At 42.5% G+C, this 22,058-nt stretch overlaps 1 protein-coding gene across 1 annotated transcript in view; it reads right to left on the reverse strand.

Annotated features, from left to right (window-relative positions):
• ITGA4 (integrin subunit alpha 4) overlaps positions 1-22,058 on the reverse strand; it is a 911,072-nt gene that overhangs the window by 323,327 nt on the left and 565,687 nt on the right. The window contains exon 17 of the mRNA XM_069616079.1: positions 1,565-1,641. Within this exon, the coding sequence (XP_069472180.1) occupies positions 1,565-1,641 (77 nt within the window). The remainder of the gene's footprint in view (positions 1-1,564; positions 1,642-22,058) is intronic.

Here is a 22,058-nt window from a genome sequence, read left to right on the forward strand (position 1 = left end):
GCTCCCGAGCCGGGGCCATGCCGGGGCCCACTCCGACTAGCCTCAGCCATGCCGGCACCTCAGGCAGCCACGTAGCTGAAGTGCTGCACAGCTACACGGACTGCCTGCAGGTGTCAGCACTTCAGAAATATAGACATATGCAGACAGCCAGTATAACCGTGGCTTCGGCTACACGGCTGCCAGATGACTCTGAACTCCCAAAAAGGAGGAGGGCTGGAGGGCCCAGTCTCTCCTTTTGTTTCGGAGTAAAGAGTCAGCATGCTGCACAAAGCCTTTAAAACGAGGCTTCATGATGCGTGATGACTCTTTACTCTGAAACCAAAGGAGACTGGGCCCTCCAGCCCTCCTCCTGTTTCGGAGCACAGAGTCATCACGCAGCAAGCAGCCCTTTCATTCAAAAAGCCTGTGGTTTTTAACCACACGGTGCCTTGAATGAAAGGGCTGCCTGCTGCGTGTGACAGGTGTCACACCTTTAGTGCGCCCATCTCCGAGGGGCTGGCCACACCAAAGGTAATAATGCCAGTGCCCAGCTCCACAGTTATCAAACAGCCCTTATCCTCCCAATTGGGAAGGGGGTGCTCACGTTACGGGGCTTGACCTAAGTACAAACATACTTAGGCCACGCCCCCCAATGAGATCATCCTTCGATTTAGCATCCCACTTAATCCACTGAAAGTAGTATTATCATGGCGCTGGCTCCTTTTCCGAGGTGTATCGTTTCCCCACCCAGGGTAACCAGACCGTGGTCTCCTGGGAAAAATAGCCTGAGCAAGTCTGAAGTACTAGGGAAGGCAAGTGGGAAAGGAGTTTCCTGCCACAGTGAGGGAGCAGAGCAAGGCTGGGCTAAGTGCGCGCATTAGTCTGGATGGGTGTTAGTCCATTACATATGCACAGTATTCTAGAGGGGCGACGCAGAAGAGTAGGAACTTCATTAAAATACGCCGTGGAATCAAGTCACCCCTGAAAGTTCATGTGAATCTGCCAAAATGATTGGCATTCATATTTAATTACTGACTTAGCATAGTCCCTACTGGGCTCAGTTCCACTGTTGGATAACAACTCAAATGGAGGCTGTGCAGATAATAACTTAACGGCAGTTCCTGTCACTGTGAGACAGTGGTATTCAAACGTTTTTATGCTGAACCCCCCCCCCCCCCAAAGAAGAAATGTTGTTACTGCGCCAACTATTGAGTAAATAAATATTGTTGTTGGGCCACCCAGATGCTATATCTGCTTCTATTCTCTATTAAAAGCAGTCACCATGCATACACGCTTTTGGAAGAACCTCACGCTGCCTTCCCCCTTCCCCCACCACTTGGACACCCTTCGGGCCACCTTGGGTGTCCAGCCCCACAGTTTGAAGACCACTGCAAGCAGACTCTTTATTTCTACACACCTTCCATTAGTAATGGCTATCTTTGGTTTCCAGAACTACCCAATTATGCGATGACAGAAATACAATGTGGGACTTTCATTCTCACTCACATCCAAACGAAATGTGCTGGTGTGTAATGTTCACCGTGGAATTAATACTTTTCAAAAGAAATTAAAATATGGCACTTACGTTGGAAATGCGATTTTTCCAGAAACCTCTAAATCGGCAGAGCAGTTTTCCGAGCCACAAAATCTAGCGAAAACAACCTGGAGAAGGAATCACAAAAAAGCTTTTTCACAAGCTGTGCACTTACAGTATGTCTACAAGGACTAAGGTTACAGAGAACAGCAGACCATGGACAACACCTTGAAACGCTTTGCCTACTATAATGTGAATTGAGCTTTGACATGTTGGCAGACATTTCCAGTGGCGCACGCTCTCATAAATGCCAGAGATGAATAAACATTGCAATCATTCCTAGAATATACAGAATATCCTTAACTTCCCAAATAATAATGTCTCCGTCAATCTATTTCAGGCAACTCTCTCCTGTCAGATTTACAAATGAAAACATCCTCGCCCACCTGCCAACATAATAGCTCCTGCGAACTGCACCCATGTGCCAGTAATCTCCCCCTGCGCATCCGAAGGGGCATAGTGCAACAATAAGCATTATCACTCCATGAATGTCCAGGTCAGCTGCAATGCTGACCTCATGACCACACACTGCTGTGCCACCTTCCCTGGTTCCACACACGTTGCTATGGTCCTGTGGAACAGCACACTGCCTGCATACATACAGAGCTACACAGGCCAACGGACATGGACATGGATACTGGATGAGTACAAGTGCCGTCACAAAAACTAATCTCGCAGCAGAAGTGAAATGCTATGTAAAAGGCGGGGGCATGATCAATGCATGCCCTGTCAAGGCCCTTCACTTGCAGGACCTGTCTTCTCACCCCACACATGAAAGTCACCAACCCACAAGACAAGGACATGCAGGACAATGCAGTAGTATGTCAGTGATGCATATTGCCCCAAAGAGAAAGCAATACACACACACACACAGAGGACTGCAGGAACCACAATGCAAGGGGACACATACCTACACATTGAATGTCACAGCTCAACACTGCACATAAAGAATGCAATACTGGCAGAAAGTAATGCCATGTAATCTGGTAACCATGTACGTGAAGCCATAATGGAAGGAACGCAGACATCTCGAACAAACACATGAACAAAAATTCACCCATCAAGGCACATGCATGATAGCAACATACAAGCCCACCACATGCTACATGCACTCTGCAATGCCAATCACAGACCATGAGAGTGATGACTGCTAGTAGTGAGATGTGCGGATGGTGTAGTGAATAGGTCTACATTAAGTAACTTGATTGGACAAGCATGTTGTAGAACAATACATGGATAATCCATGCACAGTGTGCCCATCAATATGCCTTTAGAAAAGACAACACATCCACAATGCACTGTGACTGACACTTGTGACCTCTGCCCTTGCAGGTGACTCCAGATACCCCCAGCTGCCATGACTCACAACACATGTGCACAATCCACGTAGGCCACACGAGGTGGCCTATAATGAGGTAAATGTCAGGACCAGACCATAGAGCAGACCTTTGGTATACTGAAGCGACATTTTCAGTGTATTACATGAGACCCAAAGGGCCTTGATGTACTGGCCAGAGAAGGTTGGACTAATGATTCTTGCCTAACATCTGCCTCAGGCACAATGTCCCCCTAACTTATGATGAGGACATGTGTCCCCCAGAAGACAATGGCTCAATACCTGCAGGTGCAGTGCTGCCACACAGTAAGTGGGAGGAGGGCAGGGCAGTTGTCTGGTGTGGCAAAAATGATTGACAATTACTTCTGAACACATGGATTATAACCTGCTGCTCACCTTTGTATATAGCCATGTATTGAATACATCACATTCACACAAAAAGGATTGTCCTAGCATTGCTTCATGTGAACAAGTATTTATTAATGCAGTGTCAAAAATATCCAGCCCTAATAAATAGCAATATCCTCCCACCACCCTCATCCCCAACACCAATGCCCTGCCACCACCCCTTCCCCAACACCAATATCCTCTCACCATCCCCAACACCAATGCCCTGCCACCACCCCACCCCTCAACAGCAATGCCCTCCCATCACCCCATCTCCAGCAGCAATGTCCTCCCACCCCCCCTATTCTAGCTCATTAGTGGTTATTTAGACAGCCTGCACACCGAGTGATTCGATCTAGTTGAAAGTAGATAATGTGCAACGTTCCTTTGAGACCTTGGAGGATTGCTGTATGAGCCGTCTGAGGGCAGTTGGGCTTAGAGAGGTGGGGATGAGTGTAAGCTTGCACTGGAATTGTGCGAATCTTACATTGTTGAGCACCTAATGCAAGGTAGACAGGGCTGTAACACACTATCTACACGAATATACTTGTGGCATTGATAGCACAGTGATACCTCTCTCCACTTTTCTCCTGCAGTTTGCTACACCCAGACCTTTTGAGTTGGCTATGTTGTGGAGGCTATGCGAGATCCTATCTACAGCCTCGTGGGTAATCTCTTACATCCATCTATGCCCCTGGTGTAACCGAGGTGGTCTTGACTCCGGTGTTTGACAGAAGGTTAGTTATGATTTACATTTCCCAGTTAGTTGTATGTGTGTCTCTATTTGCAAGTTGTGATTAGTGACAGTATAGCCTGACCCACTTTTATACTTATATATTTTTCACAGTTACACTTTATGAGTGTGAATGGAATATTAAGCACAGCAGTAACCGCCCTGAAGAAGGAATTATTTCCGAAATGCGTTGGCACTTTTTGACATAACACCGTGGACACTGGCCACAGATCACACTGAGACATCAATATAGGATATGCAAACAGTGTTTTTTAACTCCCTGGAAGAAGATCCAAGTGAAGCAGACCCACCATCTGAGTTTCTAGAGATGTCACCTAAGAGCTCCTTTAATCCACATATACAAAACCACGTTTTATCTGTCTTTGAAAAATCTGTGATAGAGGACCTTAAACAACTGTCATTTCGGACTAAGATAGTAAGCAACTTCTCAAAGAGAGAAAGACAAGTCTTAGAGAAACTACTGAACAATCAGGACATCATCTTCAAACCGGCAGACATGGGGGGTGCCCTCGTACTAATTAACAAAATAGACTATCTGGAGGAGATTGAACGCCAGCTGGCTGATCACGAGACCTACAAAGAAATTCTTTTCAACCCTACGGAGCAAGTTAGGGCATTGATTTCCGAAGTACTTGATGAGGCAATTGAGAGGAAGTGATTACGGAAAAGACACAAACATACTCAGAGAATAAACACCCCATCACACCTGTGATATACATTCTTCCAAAAATACATAAGAGATTAGTGAAGCCACCAGGACACCCTATCATCGCGGCCACTGACAGCTTGCTAGAACCTCTAGCGAAATACCTAGATAAGATCCTTCAAACGTTGGTACAAAAGACAGAGACATTTGTCAAGGACATGTTGCATTTCCTCAGTATGATTAATATGTGAACTTTGTGGAGAGTAGAGATATACTATTCATGATGGATGTTACATTGTTGTATACAAACATTGTACACGAGGCAGGAATAGAGGCCGTTGAATGGCTTCTTCTCCAATCCCCGGACTGCCAGGGTGATAGGTTGTTTGTACTCACTCTCCTGAAACTGGTCCTAATGAATAACTTTTTCCAATTTGGTGGTAAGTACTATCTACAGCTATCAGGAACCAGTATGGGGGCAGCGATGGCCCCCGCTTATGCCAATATATATATGTTCTAACTGGAATACGAGCATATTTTATTATCACCAAGATGGACACAACATCTACCGGTATTTGTGCGAATCATTGATGACGTATTTGGAATTTGGTCTGGGCCGGAAGAGGAATTACAAAAATTGTTCCAGACAATGAACGGTATGCATCCAAGAATCAAGTTCACAAACACCATGAGTAGAACCAGAATAAACTTTCTGGATGTAGAAATCTACGTCAAGAACAACAGATTAGCCACTAAGATCTACACAAAAACTACTGACCACAATAGCCTATTGATGACAACCAGTTTCCATCCGAAGCGTACAATAGAGAGTGTACCACTGAGCCAATTTTTACGTTACAGACAGATCATCTCGGAACCAGAAGAGTATAGACAACAATCTCAGACATTGTGTACAAAGTTTCAAGAATGTGGCTACAATCCAACCTAGATCTCTGAAATTGCGGGAAAAGTGGAGGCTACAGAGAGAGAAACGTTACTTACTCTGAAACCTCCCAAAACTGGACACTCACTGGTCTATGTGACCACCCACTCACTACAAAGCGGCAAGATTAAAGGCATAATCAAAAAGAATTGGCCCATGCTGCAGATGGACCCCACTTTACAACATCTATTTAGTGAACTACCTATGTTCGCTTATCGCAATAGTAAATCATTGCGTAAGAGCCTGATTAAAGCCGAGATCTCCACGACTGATTCCACCAATAAGCAGATAGCAATTTAAAGGTACTGTCCCATGCCACAATTGCCAGCATTGTGGGAATATCATGAAAGGTAACACGATTACACATCCACACACAGGGAAAACAATAGTATTGAAACACTCTTGCACGTGTGACTCCAAAAATGTAGTGTATGTATTGAAATGTCCTTGTGGACTCTATTATGTAGGGATCACAACAAGAAAAGCTAAGTTTTGCTGGACAGAAAATAAGTCCAATATACGGACACAAAACCTCAAATCCCCAGTGACATCACACTTCCTTGAAGCAAGACACACCATAGCGCAGCTCAAATGTGTGATTCTAGAACAGGTCTTCATTGGAAATAGAGGGGGGGGGCATTACCAGGAAATTACAACAAAGAGAAGTGTGGTGGATTCATCATCTGGATTCTATGCACCCGAGGGGAATTAATTGTTAAACAGATTTCATGTGCTTTGTGCGACACGAACATGCATACTAGAGAGTTTCACCAGACTACGGTTATGCAAATGTAGCCCGGTAACCATGGTGAGCTTGTTACTGGATTCTTTGGCGTATTATATTGCACATTGTTACACAGTGATTTATGTTTTAACCAATTTGTTACACCGCAATGGGCAGGTTTATTTGTCCAATATCCTATGTTTCTAACACAACTGAATTCTTGGTTGTATTTTCTGCCGGACCAGCGTGTATGCTTAATAGGTTTTAGGCCTTTCGGTTTAAGATAGGCGGATGCTGGTTCATTTCTTTACACTGTACATATGGTAAGCACAAGCATGTTGTATTTATGTAATTATCAAAGGATTTAGGGAGGCACCAAACACTAGAAAATCAGAGCTTTGAGATGGAACCCATACTGACTACTACGCTACACCAGCTTTGATAGGTGTGACTACTCCTACATCCGCTGCCATTGAGCAGAGTGGGACTGCGTATCCACCTGCTCACCGTGGCAGCAGTTATAGTTGGATGGGGAGGAGGGGTACAAGCGTCTACTTATGTTGCCGTTTGGTCCCTTTCCCCATCCGACATTTTTGAATCAATAGGTGGCTTTTGCATCTGGTTGAACAAGTGATGATTTTTACATTCTACAGCCATGATCGGAGGGTGTAGGCGCTTGATGTATGCCGATACCACTCATATATACATGGTAATCGGGAGTTTAGAGCCAGACGGTGAGGTTGTCTTGCTTGCTGTACAAACTGTATTGAGTGTTTACGTCATCATGACTACACTTGTATAGCCCTTTCTAACATGACGCACTGGCTATGCAACACACATGCGCGCCTGTCCCCTTGACAACGCTTATACACTGGGCTCTTTGTAGCACTGCGTCGTTCGCAGACAGACACGCAGCGTTGGTTCCCTGCACACGTGAGTTTATTTGTGTTTTTTTCGCTTGAGCAGACCGAGTGTTAGAGACGGACTGTGAATTATGGGCAATCTAGCTCCTTAGTACTCGTTAGCGTTGATGTAGACAGCTAGACCGTCGGGTTGTTTATTATGCTGTACCAACCATATAGAGTGTTCCCATCGTCATGACTACACTCATAGCTCCTACCAACATGGCGCACTGGCTACCCAACACGCATGCGAGCCGGTCCCCTTGACAACGATTATACACTAGACTCATTGTAACACTGCTTCGCTCGCAGACAGACGCGCAGCGTTTGTTCTCTGCACACGTGCGTTTATTTGTACTTTTACTTGTCTTACTCCTTGAGCAGTCTGTGCGTTAGAGACTGGTAGCGAATTGCTGGCAATCGAGCTCCTTAGTGCTTATTTAGACAGCCTGCATACCGAGTGATTTGGTCTAGTTGAAAGTAGATAATGTGCGATTTAAGAGATCGTCTTTTGAGACCTTGGAGGATTGCTGTATGAGCCTTCTGAGGGCAGTTGGGCTTAGAGAGGTGGGGATGAGTGTAAGCTCGCACTGGAATTGTGTGAATCTTATATTACTGAGCACCTAATGCAAGGTAGATAGGGCGGTAACACAGTATCTACACAAATATGCTTTTGGCATTGATTGCAAGTGATACCTCCCTCCACTTTTCTCCTGCAGTTTGCTACACCCAGACCTTTTGAGTTGGCTATGTTGTGGAGGCTATGCGAGATCCTATCTACAGCCTTGTGGGTAATCTCTCACATCCATCTATGCCCCTGGTGTAACCAAGGTGGTCTTGACTCCGGTGTTTGACAGAAGGTTAGTTATGATTTACATTTCCCAGTTAGTTGTATGTGTGTCTCTATTTGCAAGTTGTGATTAGTGACAGTATAGCCTGACCCACTTTTATACTTATATATTTTTCACAGTTACACTTCATGAGGGTGAATGGAAAATTAAGCACAGCAGTAACCACCCTGAAGAAGGAATTATTTCCGAAACGTGTTGGCACTTTTTGACATAACACCGTGCACACTGGCCACAGATCACACTGAGACATCAATATAGGATATGCAAACAGATGCAACCAACAACATATGTATCAGTTATTTGTGAATTGCCACATTGCAGGCCATTGATGAATGTTACTATATCCCATATGAATTGTATGTCTCTTTTTGACCTAAAAACTGATTTTACATTATATTATGTGATGGTTTAATGTTGACAAATGTATGAAAATTCTCATGCGAACAATTTTTAGGTTTTGAAATTATGTTGGTGAAATCTTTGTTGTAAACTAATTTTGTTGTAATTGCCTTATTGACATTTTTGGTTGATAATTTTCCGGTTGATCGTTTCTTAACCACTATAAAACATTCATGTTTGAGATTAACAATTGAAGTTGAAGTTGTTATTTATATGTTCTTTACAATCTATTGGAAGTTCTAGATAACTTCAACACTAAATGTTTAGGGGATTATTATTTCCCCATTGGAGTGCATATAGGGACTACCTGTCAGCATATGACAGGTGCTGTTTTGTATGTTTGCCATTTGCTTGTAATGTACAGGTGAACCTGTGCAAATGCTGATTTGGGACATATGCTGGAATTTGTATACATCATTTAAACATGTGTATAACCATGGCCTGTGTCCAACAGTGATTGCTGGGGCCACAGGATTGATGGTAAACATTGTGGGTGTGCTATGGTGGCTACAGTATGTGTGCTCCCATAGTGGATGGGTTACATTCTGTTCAGTAGGTTGTATGTTTACTCACGATGGTCTGCTGATGTTTCGGCACCGACCTGAGCTGCACCCACGCCCTCCATGACTTTCATATAGAGGATGGTGCTTACTGTCTCCTCCCAAGGTGTGAGCTTTGGGGGCTCAACAGTGCCTGCACCTGTGGCTGATGTCTGCCGGTGGTGTTGCACCAGCAGTGACTGTGCCCCGGCCTTCAGTTCATTCCAAAATGTCTTAATGTCATCAATAGCCCTGGGTACGGTCCCCACTGCCATCACCATGTCCCGCACTGCACTCCAGATGGCAGCCTTCTTCTGGTGTGTAGACTTCTTGCTCTGGCCATCATAGAGTGAGCCACACCCCACTAACCCAGGACTGTCAACTCTGTCTCAGAACATTTGCGCTTCCTTGGGCACATTTTTTCGACTTTGCCCTTTCCCTTTTCCACAGACATGTTGCACAGTGTTTCACCCTCAGATGGCTGCCGGAAATGTGTGATTTTGAATGCATTAAGCTTTTAAAGATGGCCACCGTAGAGCTTCCCATGTCTATCATGATGTTATTTCCACCGGCGGTAATTCCACCAATGTTTGGCGGAATTACAGTTCAGGAATTCTGCCAAAATATTTGGCAGTAACAGTAATTCCACAAAATGTTGGTGGAATTCCCACTCGGAGTGGATTTTGCTGGTAATTCCACCAGCTAGAATTACTGCTACCACCGATGGTTGGTTCAGGCACTCGTCCAACGGGACCATCGGCAGTAATGGTAATTATTACCGCCCAACTCATGATGAGGGCCACAGTCCTTTATCCCCCCACCCCTTTGGATGTAAGTTCGTCCTCCTTCCTTTCACCCATCAACCTTCCTTTTGTTTGGTCATCTTTGGTAGGTAGCCTGGTTACAGATTCCTCTCAGTTTCAAGTAAGGGGTACAAACTGTTGTCACTTTTTCATTGTGGTTCTATATAAGGCTCTCTGAAACACCCCGTTAGTTTGCAGATGTTATACAGGTATCAAACTAAAGATGTGTTGAGCAGGAGCGCAATCCAGCTCCTGGGTTTCAAGCACCACCAATCAAGAAGGAGATACCCCTGAGGAACATGGAGATTGCACAAAGTGTGCTGCAAATCTAACTTGCACACAGGGTGTAAATTGGAACGTTTTGTCCATCATGAAAGACTGTCACAAAGAGGGAAGAGCAGAACATACAGGAGTTGATGTTCGAATGAGCCGTTGTATAAATGGAAGGCGTACAAGCCTTGCATAAGGCTTTTACGCCTTCCATTGATGCCATGGCTCATTTTCATGGCAGAGAGGAGGGACAGAATGAAACTGGGATTTCTGTCGCCTTGCTTCCTCTCCGCCTTACAAATGCTCCAGCAATTGCCCCACCATGTATTTTCATGCCAGCGCTTTGAAGTTTCCTATGTGGTCAGCTGGCTTTATGCAACAGCATAAAGCTGGCAGGCCCCATAACAATCCATTGTACATGAGGCCTGCCATACAATTAAAATTAAATGCTGTCTGATATGCTTGAATGTCGGGCAGCGTTTAATTGTAACTGTTAACGCTGCTTACCATGCGCGCATGGCAAGCAGTGTTCATAAGTTAAGTTAAAAGCTGCCCAACAATAATTGTAATTGTGAACGCTGCATGGCATGCAAGCATGTCAGACAGAGTTTACTCACTGTGCATGGTGGAGTGCAAAAGTGCAGGGCAAAAGGTAGCATACACTTTGCAGTTTCATCCTCGTCCTTCCCGCTGCTCCTACAAAACATAATTGTTGGACGCTTATATGTGATTTTGATGCATGCATACACAAGAAATAGATAACTATAGAAACTGTCTGCATTTAGCACCTTTTAAATGTAGGAAAATTCCGTAGGCATCCATCGAAAATGCCAACTTGATTTGTTATTGTTTTGTTTACTGATAAACAAAGGGCCCGATTCTTGGAATATTTTGCACGGTTCAAAGTGAATTTGCACTGCTGAAAAGTGACTTTGCCCTGCTGACACAAACTCTGATTGATGGAACTGTGCAAAGTCAGCGCAAAGTTCATTTTGTACTGCAAAAATGACTTTGCACTGCAAAAATACACTTTGCAGAGTTCCATGAATAAGGGTTTGTGTCAGCAGTGCAAAGTCACTTTTCAGCAGCGCAAAGTCAACATTCCATGAATCGGGCCCGATGTCTTTACAAAAAAAAGAAAATGACAACTGCAATACATCATTTGCAATCAGCATTTATAACTTTTAGAAAAAAAAGATTGTAAAAAGTAAAGCGTAAAGGCGATGCACCCGTTATTACTCTTTACTTTTGCACTCCTTTTTGAAAAAGTCATACATTGCATGCAAATGACCCAACAGCATGTAAGTACTAACGGTGGCAATCCCCTGCATGCAATTTAACATGGTTTGTTAAACAACCCAGCAAGTGTTTTATTTACAGTCAAATTGTATGCACCTTAACCAATAGCGAACTAGAAAGTCCTCTGTGCTACAGAGTGGTAAAGTGTTGTGAGAAACCAGAAGGTGTCTCACCCGCAAGTCGCTTGGGGTCTCTCTCTCAGGTGGCCAAGGCACAGCCATCACCTTTGGATCAAGACCCTGGGGGTGGACCAGTGCGGGAGGATCACCTGTGTGAGGGGTCTTCAGGAAATCCGGTAGGGTACTTGGGATCTTTAGCCCCCTTTCCATTTACAAACACTTTGACCCGGACAGCCCGCTCTGAGCGAAAACAGACTCACACTCGAGCATTGTACCTGACATGTCCCACTACTATTGTCAGGCAGTTACTGGTAACCACTCACACCTGACTACCATTAAACTTCCTCACACAGATAAAAGGCAGAGCATGAGAGCACATTCTGAGCGAGGCAAAGCACACAAAGGAATATCGTTTTTCGGATGGCAGCTGAATGAGGAAAGACAGACGGCAAACCTAGAAGGGTGCCCATGGAGGGAGATACCCTCGACCATAACGGCAAGAAACTGTGACTTTTCTAAATCATTCAGATTAAAAAGCGTAAGCCAGGAAACCAGAGTGAAGAATCCTGCATTGTGTGTCGGAAATACCTGGGGCCCTCCTGCATGGCTGATCGAGCTGGGGAGGAGCAGCATTCGCTGTGGTACTGTCCTTGGCTCCAAGATCAAAGCAGCGCCACAGAGATCAACACAGCCGGTGAGTTCGGAGACGGATGCAGGACCGGTCTGTGTTGAAGTCAAGGTTGCAAGCGGCAACATTGTATAAAGAGCACAAGATTGAAGATTGGAAATGCGTATGATAAAAGATGCGAAGAAAGCTTAATTGTTAAGGAATGTTTGAACTCGAATGAAGAAAGATACAATACAAGTAACAGAGTGGTCCAGCACGCAAGTGTGCTTAATCGAAGGTCTCTATGAGGTATCCCACCAAGAAGTGGCATAAGCAAAAATAAAAGAACGAGAATGAGGAATGAAGTGAATCCAAGCGGTCCTGCAACAGTTTAAGCAAAATCCATCGCACAATTGAAAGTCTTCGATTTTTTAATTCAAAGAGGTCTGAGCCCGAACTAGGGAGACCAATTGTGAATATTGTGTTTAAGGGGTCCGAGCCTGAACGAGGGAGACTTTGGCACAGAAGGCCCAGATACTTATGCTTTGCACTATATCCTCGTGTCAGAGAGTGTGCAAAGCTCAAGCGTGCAGCCTTGTCCCGTGCTGAAAATGCGTGGAAGGGAAGCCAACTGCTCAACTATGCTGACATATCATTTCTTGAACACTTTTCTTTTTGCATACATTGTTGTCCCACAACATTTGTATTTAGAAGTAAGGATTGGCAATAGGTTTATTAGTATAGGCCTTTTTTATTTTGACAAAGAGTCCATTAGGACTGCGTTATTATTATTTGATGGTTGTAACATGCTCCCATCCTTAGATTTACGTTTAGATAGGCGTTCAACCAACCCATTGAAGTTCAATAAACACCCTTGAACTGTGATCAGTTGTGTCTATCTTCACTGGTTGATACCATGTCATCCTTACAGTGTACACTAGCAAAGTTTCCTGCAACTAACCAGCTCCCTTCCTAGGTTCTGCCTGCCAACAGCTTGCACGCCTGACAGGACAAATAGTAAGAAATGTAAGGACCTTTGAGAGAACTCTCCTGCAACTGAGGGGTTTCTTTAAATGGCAAAAGCAGGGAGCCTTCTATCATAATAAAGTGTCAGCATGGGTTAAACAAAAACAGTGTATTCCCTGGTCTAGAAGGACCCAATGTCCTGACTCCAGAAGTCCATGATCTAGTCTAGAAAGCTAGGTTTCCTGAGGGATCACAATAGGACAGTGTCTGTAAATATCACTCAGGCTTTGGGAGATGTAGACACCCAGTGTCCTCCTTGGTCTAGTGTGAGATTGAGTCACCCGGGAACCTGGCTGCTCCTAAGTGTCTGGGTCTTGGCCACATCGCCTAATGGGATGGTGGATACTTTTGGTCATCATTGGACCCCTCATGTACTCAGTGCCTGGAATGGGTAGGTGCATAGCTTTCCCATCTGCCCTGGGGTCTTCTTTAGGCTCGGCTGTCTTGGCTGGTACAACACTAGTTTGCATCCCTTAGCTGGACTGCTCTGGGTAGAATTTCCCTTCTAACCTGGTACTATTTCTGCAATTGTTTGGATCAATCTGATGGCCAAAGTCTGCCACCCCAGTCTGAACCCCAACCCTCGTTCTCTGTTTCCCCCTCAACTGGATCTTGTGGATATAGTGCCCTGCTTGGTTTTCTAAATGTATGTTATGTTATGTTATTTGGCATTTCTATAACGCTCTACATATCATTGGTATGATCTCAAAGCGCTTGCGGGTTGAACGTCCTTGGGGACCGTAGTCCAGGTCAGTCGAATGAGTAGGGTAGCATAGGGTGCTTGCGTGCACTCAATATGTGAGCAGCTGATGCAATTGCCTGGTGGTAGCTGCATCCTAACATTAGGTGCAGTGATAGTGAGAGATCAGTCAAATGTGTGCAGTCTGGTGGTTGGTATCCGAGGCTGCATTCTGGCGGCATTAGGCCTGTGTAGGACATTTATCTGTGCAGTTAGGCCGATTTACGTGTGGTACAGCATTTGTCGAAACTGAAAAGTTATAGGGTGCCCCTGCTGGCTGCGCATAGCTATAAGAAGCCTCAGGTATATCTCCTACAGTGTCCTTCTCTGATGATTCGGAGAAGATATCTAGTCTTTGCATCGAATGCCAAAGCATTGAATGCCTTACCATAGAAAAAAATGCATTCAAAAAGCATTGAATGCCTTACCATAGAAAAAAATGCATTAAAAAAGCATTGAATGCATTTTTTTCAATGGTAAAGGGTTTATTTGAATTATAATGGGTTTTTGAGGTTAAAAAAAGGGGGTCGGGGAGGGGACCCCCCCCCCACATTAAAAAATTGGGAAAAAAATGCATTCAATGCTTTTCTTTCAATGCTTTTTTTTTCTATGATAAGGCATTCGATGCTTTGGCATTCGATGCAATGACTATAAACCTTCGCAGAACTTTACTATTAATTCAAATTGATCGTCTGCCAATCCTTTTCATTACAGGGCCCATGTTTAAGATTCCTGCAGAGGAACGATTCTTTCGCATATGTAAAAATAGATCCACGATGGAAACACTGAAACGTGTTATGACGGAATGTAGTGTACTTGGGTCTCTATATATGTGTCTGTTTGGTAGATGTGTGCATAACTACAACGCCATAAAAGACAAAGTGTTCTGGTCTTACTGGGTAAATACCAAACAAAAATCTATGTACATTGCACTTGACAGGGTCTGGCAGAAGGTTGCGATGATACTAGTAGATTGTGTATCATTTATGGAATTGTTTTATTGGTTTTAAGATTGAATGATATGATTTAATTACTAAGTATCTTATCGATTGGAATGTAAATATATGTAAGTCTATTTATTTTGTGTATTTATATGTAAAGTTTTACATAAACTAAAGCACATTAAATACATAATAATAATAATAAGTGACCTGTAACGTGAATAAATGGCTTGTCTGCCTGCAGAGTGCTGCAGGCACTTGGTATGCTGATTTACTGAGGCCAGTATCTGATAAGCACCTGGTAAGTGGTTTTACACGTTCTCCTTCCACTGTGTTTGCAGTGCTTGAGGAGTGAGTGATTCTAGCCCCGTCTAAACAGTATGCGGTTTTGCACAATCTCACTATGCGGGCCACAGGAGATTTCTGATTCCTTCTGATATGCGCACAAGCAAGGTTGTGCATGAATTTGCAAATGGCACCTGATGTGTCTGCATGCTCCATCCCGGGACAGTGATTCCTCGTGCCCTGTCCTGTGTTTTTTCTGTCAGTGCTCAGCATCCCCATGGAAATGAGGTAGCACTTTGCACTAGGCACCCAGGGCAGCTGGTAATGGGTGGGTTGCTGACTTTTCAGGAGCCAGGGCATCTCTTTGATGTGTCTTCAAAGGCCAGTGTTGTGTTTACTGTTCTTGTGACTGCCCCCCTGCCTGATGGAGGGCCTAAGTGGAGGTGACCAAGGTATTTATTTTCAAATTTGTTTATTGGCATTTATTATTTAGTACATTTACAGGACACCAAGCATGTCCGTGTTTCGAGGATAATGAGCATTTCAGAATAAAACATTTAACAAATTAACATTACAACATTAACTATCTCCCTGTGTTTTCCTGTTGAAGTGATGTCGCTTGGTGGAGCGGGGGGGGGGAGGTGACCAAGGTATACTCTCCAAAACACACAGGCCCATTATCCTCTGGCCTGGGGCGGAACCTGGCTCCATTTGGTCAACCCAATAGATGCCTGCATAATCAGGAACTGTCGGTCATAAAGAACTTAGGGGCATGAGAGGAACATATCCTAGAGAAAGGTTAAAGTTAACTGTCTCTTTCTCTATCTCTCTCTCTCTCATTATCGTGATACATATATGAGTAATACACACACACACACACAATTAGAGGATTGTTGTGGCTAAGTAGTAGGATATTTGTTGACGGAAAACTAAATGGTTTGGCGGATAATGGACTCAGTAAGTAACGTTGTCAGAAGATGATAGAAACAAATTATGACCTCAATGCCTAGTCTTTACTAGAGCTACAGCTGAGGTTACTGGATTCCTGATCAGGGTCCACTCGTAAAAAATAAATTTAATTCTAAAACTGTCAACCCCAGATTTAATGTGGCTCCCAAAAATGCCCCCTGTTCAAGGAAGCAGCTGTAAATAGACTGAAGTACTAAGCATGCAGTGTAAATAACAGCAAGACCAAGTGGTAATAAGCATCACCCTGGCTAGCAGAATTGCCCTCCTGGCTGACCCATAGTGATCTCAGAACAGACTTCATAGCCGGGCTATGAAAGTCTACATATGGCATTAGTCAGGATTTCACATGGCGGGGCAAAATGACCTTAGCCATGAAAGTCAGCTTTAATACATTTAGAAGAGATTTAACATTGGAAAATGCAAGGTCTAATTGTCTCTATGCAAATTGTTTAAACTCTAGAAAACTCAGACTTGTATGATTATGCTGTGCACTATATGAGGAATGCAATATAAATGATTTATGAGTTTTTGACCTGTTTGTAAAAGTTATGAACAATTAGGTACCTATGTACATGACCATCTCTGAAAACCCAGAATTGTTTTTTTTAAGGAAAGATAGAAAAAACAACAACATAATGGTCTTTAATTTGGGCAATAATAACATCTGTTATCACATGGCATAACAGTAGGATGACTCTGGCATGAAGCACTATCTAAGAACAAAAAAATATTATTTCTGCTGAAACGAACATTCGCGGTTGGACATGAGCAACCTCTAGTTGACTGAAAAAATGAAAGTCTTGAATAGCCTAGACACAACGGAGGCACAACTGGTGATTAACCCGGCATCCATGAAAGTAAAGGTCTGGCGACAAGACTGGATCATGACACAGGATCAATCCCGCCAGTTTAAACTATACACCAATGATGTCCAGGTGGCCAGTCACTTCAACACCCTCCCAAAATATCTGACACAATGCCCTAGTGTCTTTCTTTGGACACAATACATGGGATTTAGGATGAATTTATATCCTACACGAGAAGTGTTAACAAAAAGGAACACAACTGGTGAAACAAGTGACAGATGCAGATTTTGTAAAGCGAACTGTGAAAAAGAAACATTAAAACATCTGTTGCCATTCTGCAGAGCTGTCTCAGGACTCAGAATACACACCCTGGGCACGTTTTCCTATGAGATTAAGACAATCTCAGCTCAGGAATGGTGGTCAATATTCATCCAGGGGAAAGGATCTCCTTCATTATTGCTTTGACATCCTTCTTGGGGAAAATGCTCGAACTAACCATTAGATAATAAGCAATATAAAAAAATAAAAATAAAAAAAGGCACATATGAACCCTTGACAAGGACCTCCAGCCCGCTGCGTTTGGAGATCATTTGTAACTCTTCTTTTTTTTAATCTCTTATTGAGAATTGCATATGGAGTGAAAGTCTTAATTTAAGTTAAATAACCTAATACATATATACATTAAAAAAAATTGTTGAAATTCATTATTCAAAAGCCATCTTTAATTAATAACTTAATGCTTAACACTAATAAGCCAAACTGTGATGTCACATAGCTGGGTGTTTTTAAAAAAGAGAGAAAGTGAACATATGATAATTTCCTATTCTGCGGGTGCAGTTTATCCAGGTTTTCTAGAAACCAGACCTTAAAGCCTGGAAGCAAAACGCAGCATTAGCGATAGAAGCTATCCTGGAGCTACTGTCCCTGCTTTGGTACAGTTCTGCCTCTATCTTAAAAGAAAGCATTATTATAAGTATGTTATTTGCAAGTTCTGGATTTAGAAGCCCTGCTAGATTCCTTAAATTAGAGCACCTAATTAATGTCATACACTCTGTGGATGTAAATGTTGTGACCCATCACTATTACCCAAGTGCACAAGGATAAATAGATGAAGTAGGTGCACAATAGACACTGCCATAAAAAGTTTCCTTTATAGAAAAGAAGGCTGGCACGCAGTGCTCCAAAAAAGATTTTGAGGTGGGAGTATGTTACTCCCTATTTTTAAACTTTGATAGTAAATATGATTTCAAGAGAGTAAAAAAGCAAGAGAGTAAAATGTATGTGACATCCAGCCGACGTGTGCAAAAACTGTATGGAAATCATTACCATGCGGCAGCTTTCTGCATTGTGACAGATACACCTTTAATTATTTCTCTAAAGTCTGACCATTTGATTTCTACTATTTATATTTAAATGTTGAAAACACTTATGATACAACAGTGCAGAGAGGCAAGGAGTCAATTCTAAATTCTATACCTAATCTCATGTTAAAATGGTTATTTATATAGCGCTTTTGGCAAAGCGTGTACACAGAACATATTTATCACAATTTTCCCCAAACCGAAGTTAGTATTCCTTTATTGACCTCGAAAGCATAGAAGACTGAGTTGGCCTTGCCGGGATTCAAACCTGCAACCCACAGATCACACACAGATTACAGCAGCGAATGCTCAACAAGCTCAGCTATCTTATTGGCTTAAATCCTTCTAAGGTCAGAAAACTGGATATCGACTGAGGTTTAATAATCATAGTGCCCAGGTGTTGGACGAACCATGTATGAAGCACAGAGACAGGTTTTGCTGAGTTTCTATTTAAATTACGAATGTAACTTTCATTTGTTTGCTTTTGAACAGCACTTGCACTTCCTGGAAAGTCTGATTTTGGATGTTTAATAGAACTCTTGTCTTGAAGATTTGAGAGGCTATAACACCTGTGATTGGTGTAACGACAATCCCTCACCCTTGAGCAAAGACTCTGCTGCCACTGACCATTTATAGTAATGTACCCCATTGACTGCAAGGTTGAGTGGATGTAAACTAGAACATGCTTACTCATCATTTTACACACTGTTTTTATAATTAAAGTGTAAATGAAATTATAAGTGTAAAAATGATCTTCCTCTGCATGATCATGCACACAGAACAGGAACTCTGAAAAACACAATTGTGCAATACTGGTTTGCTTTAACTGGAAAAAAAACGTAATTTGTTACAAAAGATTCATTCTCAATTGCAACTTAGCTTTCCATCTTAATTATACAACCCTAAAATGCTAGGAAAATAAATATGCACAGTGCTTCTGTTTGCTCCACAAGGGACTACACCAGTACAGCTGAAGCTTAATGGAAAGAAACCATTCCTTTTATCACAGTGTTTTTTTAAGGCTTTTAAGGCTTTAGGGAAATACATTCTGTTTCAGAGGCCTTTCTCCATGGCTTGCAATTACATCTATGTAGATCCAAATCAAAAGAAGGGTTGTGTGTGTTTCTGTCAAGTAACCTGACCTTTACAATGCCCTCTGCTCTAAACTTGTGTGTAAATGCACACAGGAAAATAATACAGCTGTTGTATTCACAAGATTTTCATGCGTAAAAAGGCCTGGTATGAACCTTATCTGGAGGCCTACTGGCATGTATAAATTAGCTCCTCCTTTTGCACTAGACTCCAGTATGGAGGTTAAAGATAAAAACCATTGCTACTTATACACACTTAGAAAAACCAACATTAGCACCTTAGTAATGGATTTCACGTTTCCTGACAAATTAGACCATCACTTTATGTTCTTGAACCAGTTGGTCTTAAATCAATCTTCATCACAAAACCCAATAATTAAGATTAACTAAAGTCAAGGGATGTAATGCTGGATAATTGTGGATAGTTTTTGAAAGACATTTTTTTCCTACAATTTAATTTAGGGTCTCCTTTGAAACAGTTTTGTTTTCACAGATTGTAAACACAATATCCCAATATTGTGACATTTTTCTGATCTGTCTTTAAATGGAAGTCATATGTTAAATTGATCACTGCTTGACCCAATGTTGTATTTTGAATACATGTAAAAATACGAACGTTGTTTGAACGAATTTCTGATTGATGCAACACGCAATTTTAAGTTAATAAAACCAGTAGGCAAACACATCTTTCAGAAAGTTTTTACATATGTTCATGATATAAGAGAATGCATTAGAATCCATGTGGATGGTGTTTAACTGATAATATATTTACAAATGAGTCCTGCTAAATTCCAGGTAGCAAGATTTAAATATAGAAAGGCAATCCGGTATTGACAAACATGTACTGATTTAAGAGTGGCCTCAATGAATTTAGTCAATGATGTAGAAGGATCATAATATTTCTTCAAGAAAAGTGTTTAAAGATCGAGGAAACAGTGGTAATGGTGTCAGCTTATTCAGAGCCAGGCAAACTTATAAGCTACAATTTACTTTGAAGTCCATAATGCAATATGTTATGTTATGATATATGGCTCATAAATATATGTCCACGATATATAGAAGAATTCTACTTGATATTAAATTATCTTTTGAAAACAGAATAAAATGCATGATGGGCTTTTGTTGAGAGTCTGGTAATACTACAGTGAAAGGGTATTTCAGACCTTAATAAAAAGTCACAATATTTTTCATATTTAAAACCAACTCATGTATGTTTGTGTTTCCCCCGATTCTCATGCTCTCTGCTTGTATGTATTGTGTGGTGTGGTGGGGCTGGGGGTAGCATAAGGGTTACCTTTGCTGATCCTAGCCTTCGAAAATTGTTTTGGAATAAAAGCAAGTTTTTTTCTTGCTCTGGCATTGGAAATCTGTTTTACCATGGCGCAAAACACTGTCATCTTCCATGGTATTTTCCTAAAGCTGCTCAAAGTCTTAAACATGGAAAGCATGAATGTGGGTGCCATATGATGTGTATATGAACTTGGCTCATTCAACTGCAACACATATAATGGACTTGATCCCAGAGGCCCTTGAGAGTGTATTGACTGGGTGACCACAATTGAAGCCCTCTGCTCAGGCTAAGGACTCTGTGTACACGACTACCAAACATTATCCTCGATTGTGGGTATAAGATCTACTGATTTCTTAAGTGACAGCTTGTTAATAGTCTCTTGGGATAATGCTGGACTGAGTAGACAGCTTGGATACCCAGATATTTCTTCATACCTACTGGGGTTTGATATTGATTTGCTTCAGGAGTCCTGCTCGCTTTCTTCAATTCTGCTGGACGGTTCTGGCTGCATTTCCTCTCCAGCAAAGACAAGTTGGAGCGGAGGAAATAAAGAGACTTTAAGTATTTATGTAGTAAAGAGGCTCTTTTACAGTAGTACCTTGTTATTTTCAAATTATATGTTCTTGGGTGTTGCTATACAGCTAGCCACCAGAGGTTTTATATTTGTCATACACTTTTATAGTGCTTATCATGGTATTGGTTTGGGCACCAACATTATGGGTATTGTTAACATGCTTGCCAGGACTTTTCATTGATGGTTAATTAATGACAACAACTGTTTAATAGGGGGTGACTTTAGCCTGAGGCTGGGTGATAGCGCGGGGGAGGCTACACCAATGGAAGATGAAGACCACGCCTTCAATGTTCCACAACCAATGTTGTAAAATCCAATTAGGAGCAACCCAGGAAAACTATTGCTACCTTATCTGTATTCGGTTTTACTGTCTGTCAATGAGAGGTTTCAATCATACCGGCCAGGTCAGTTCACTTTTCATAATAATAGATTTGCTTCAACAATTGATTACTTTCTGACCCCTGCTTGTGACACAAACATATATGAGGTGACTACTTTCTGAACCCCTGCTCCCAGCTTACTCTCCACACGGAGTCTGTTGGCTGTCTCCATGACCATCAGTCTGGCTTCAGAGCAGCCAGACGCATGGAAACTGCTCTCCTGAACACCTGTGAAGATCTGCTCAATAATCTTGATTCCAGCCTTCCTTCTGTCCTCATCCTCCTTGACCTTTCGTCTGCTTTTGACACGTTCGATCATGCCATCCTGATCAATCGACTCTGTGAGAATCTGGGCATCATGGATCAGGCCCTGGATTGGTTGATCTCCGTCCTCCTGGACTGACACTCCCAGGTCCAACTTGGGTGCTTTCTCTCCACCACCT

Source organism: Ambystoma mexicanum, chromosome 9 (assembly GCF_040938575.1).
Source record: "Ambystoma mexicanum isolate Mex_15411 chromosome 9, UKY_AmexF1_1, whole genome shotgun sequence".
In the NCBI taxonomy this organism is placed as follows: domain Eukaryota; kingdom Metazoa; phylum Chordata; class Amphibia; order Caudata; family Ambystomatidae; genus Ambystoma; species Ambystoma mexicanum.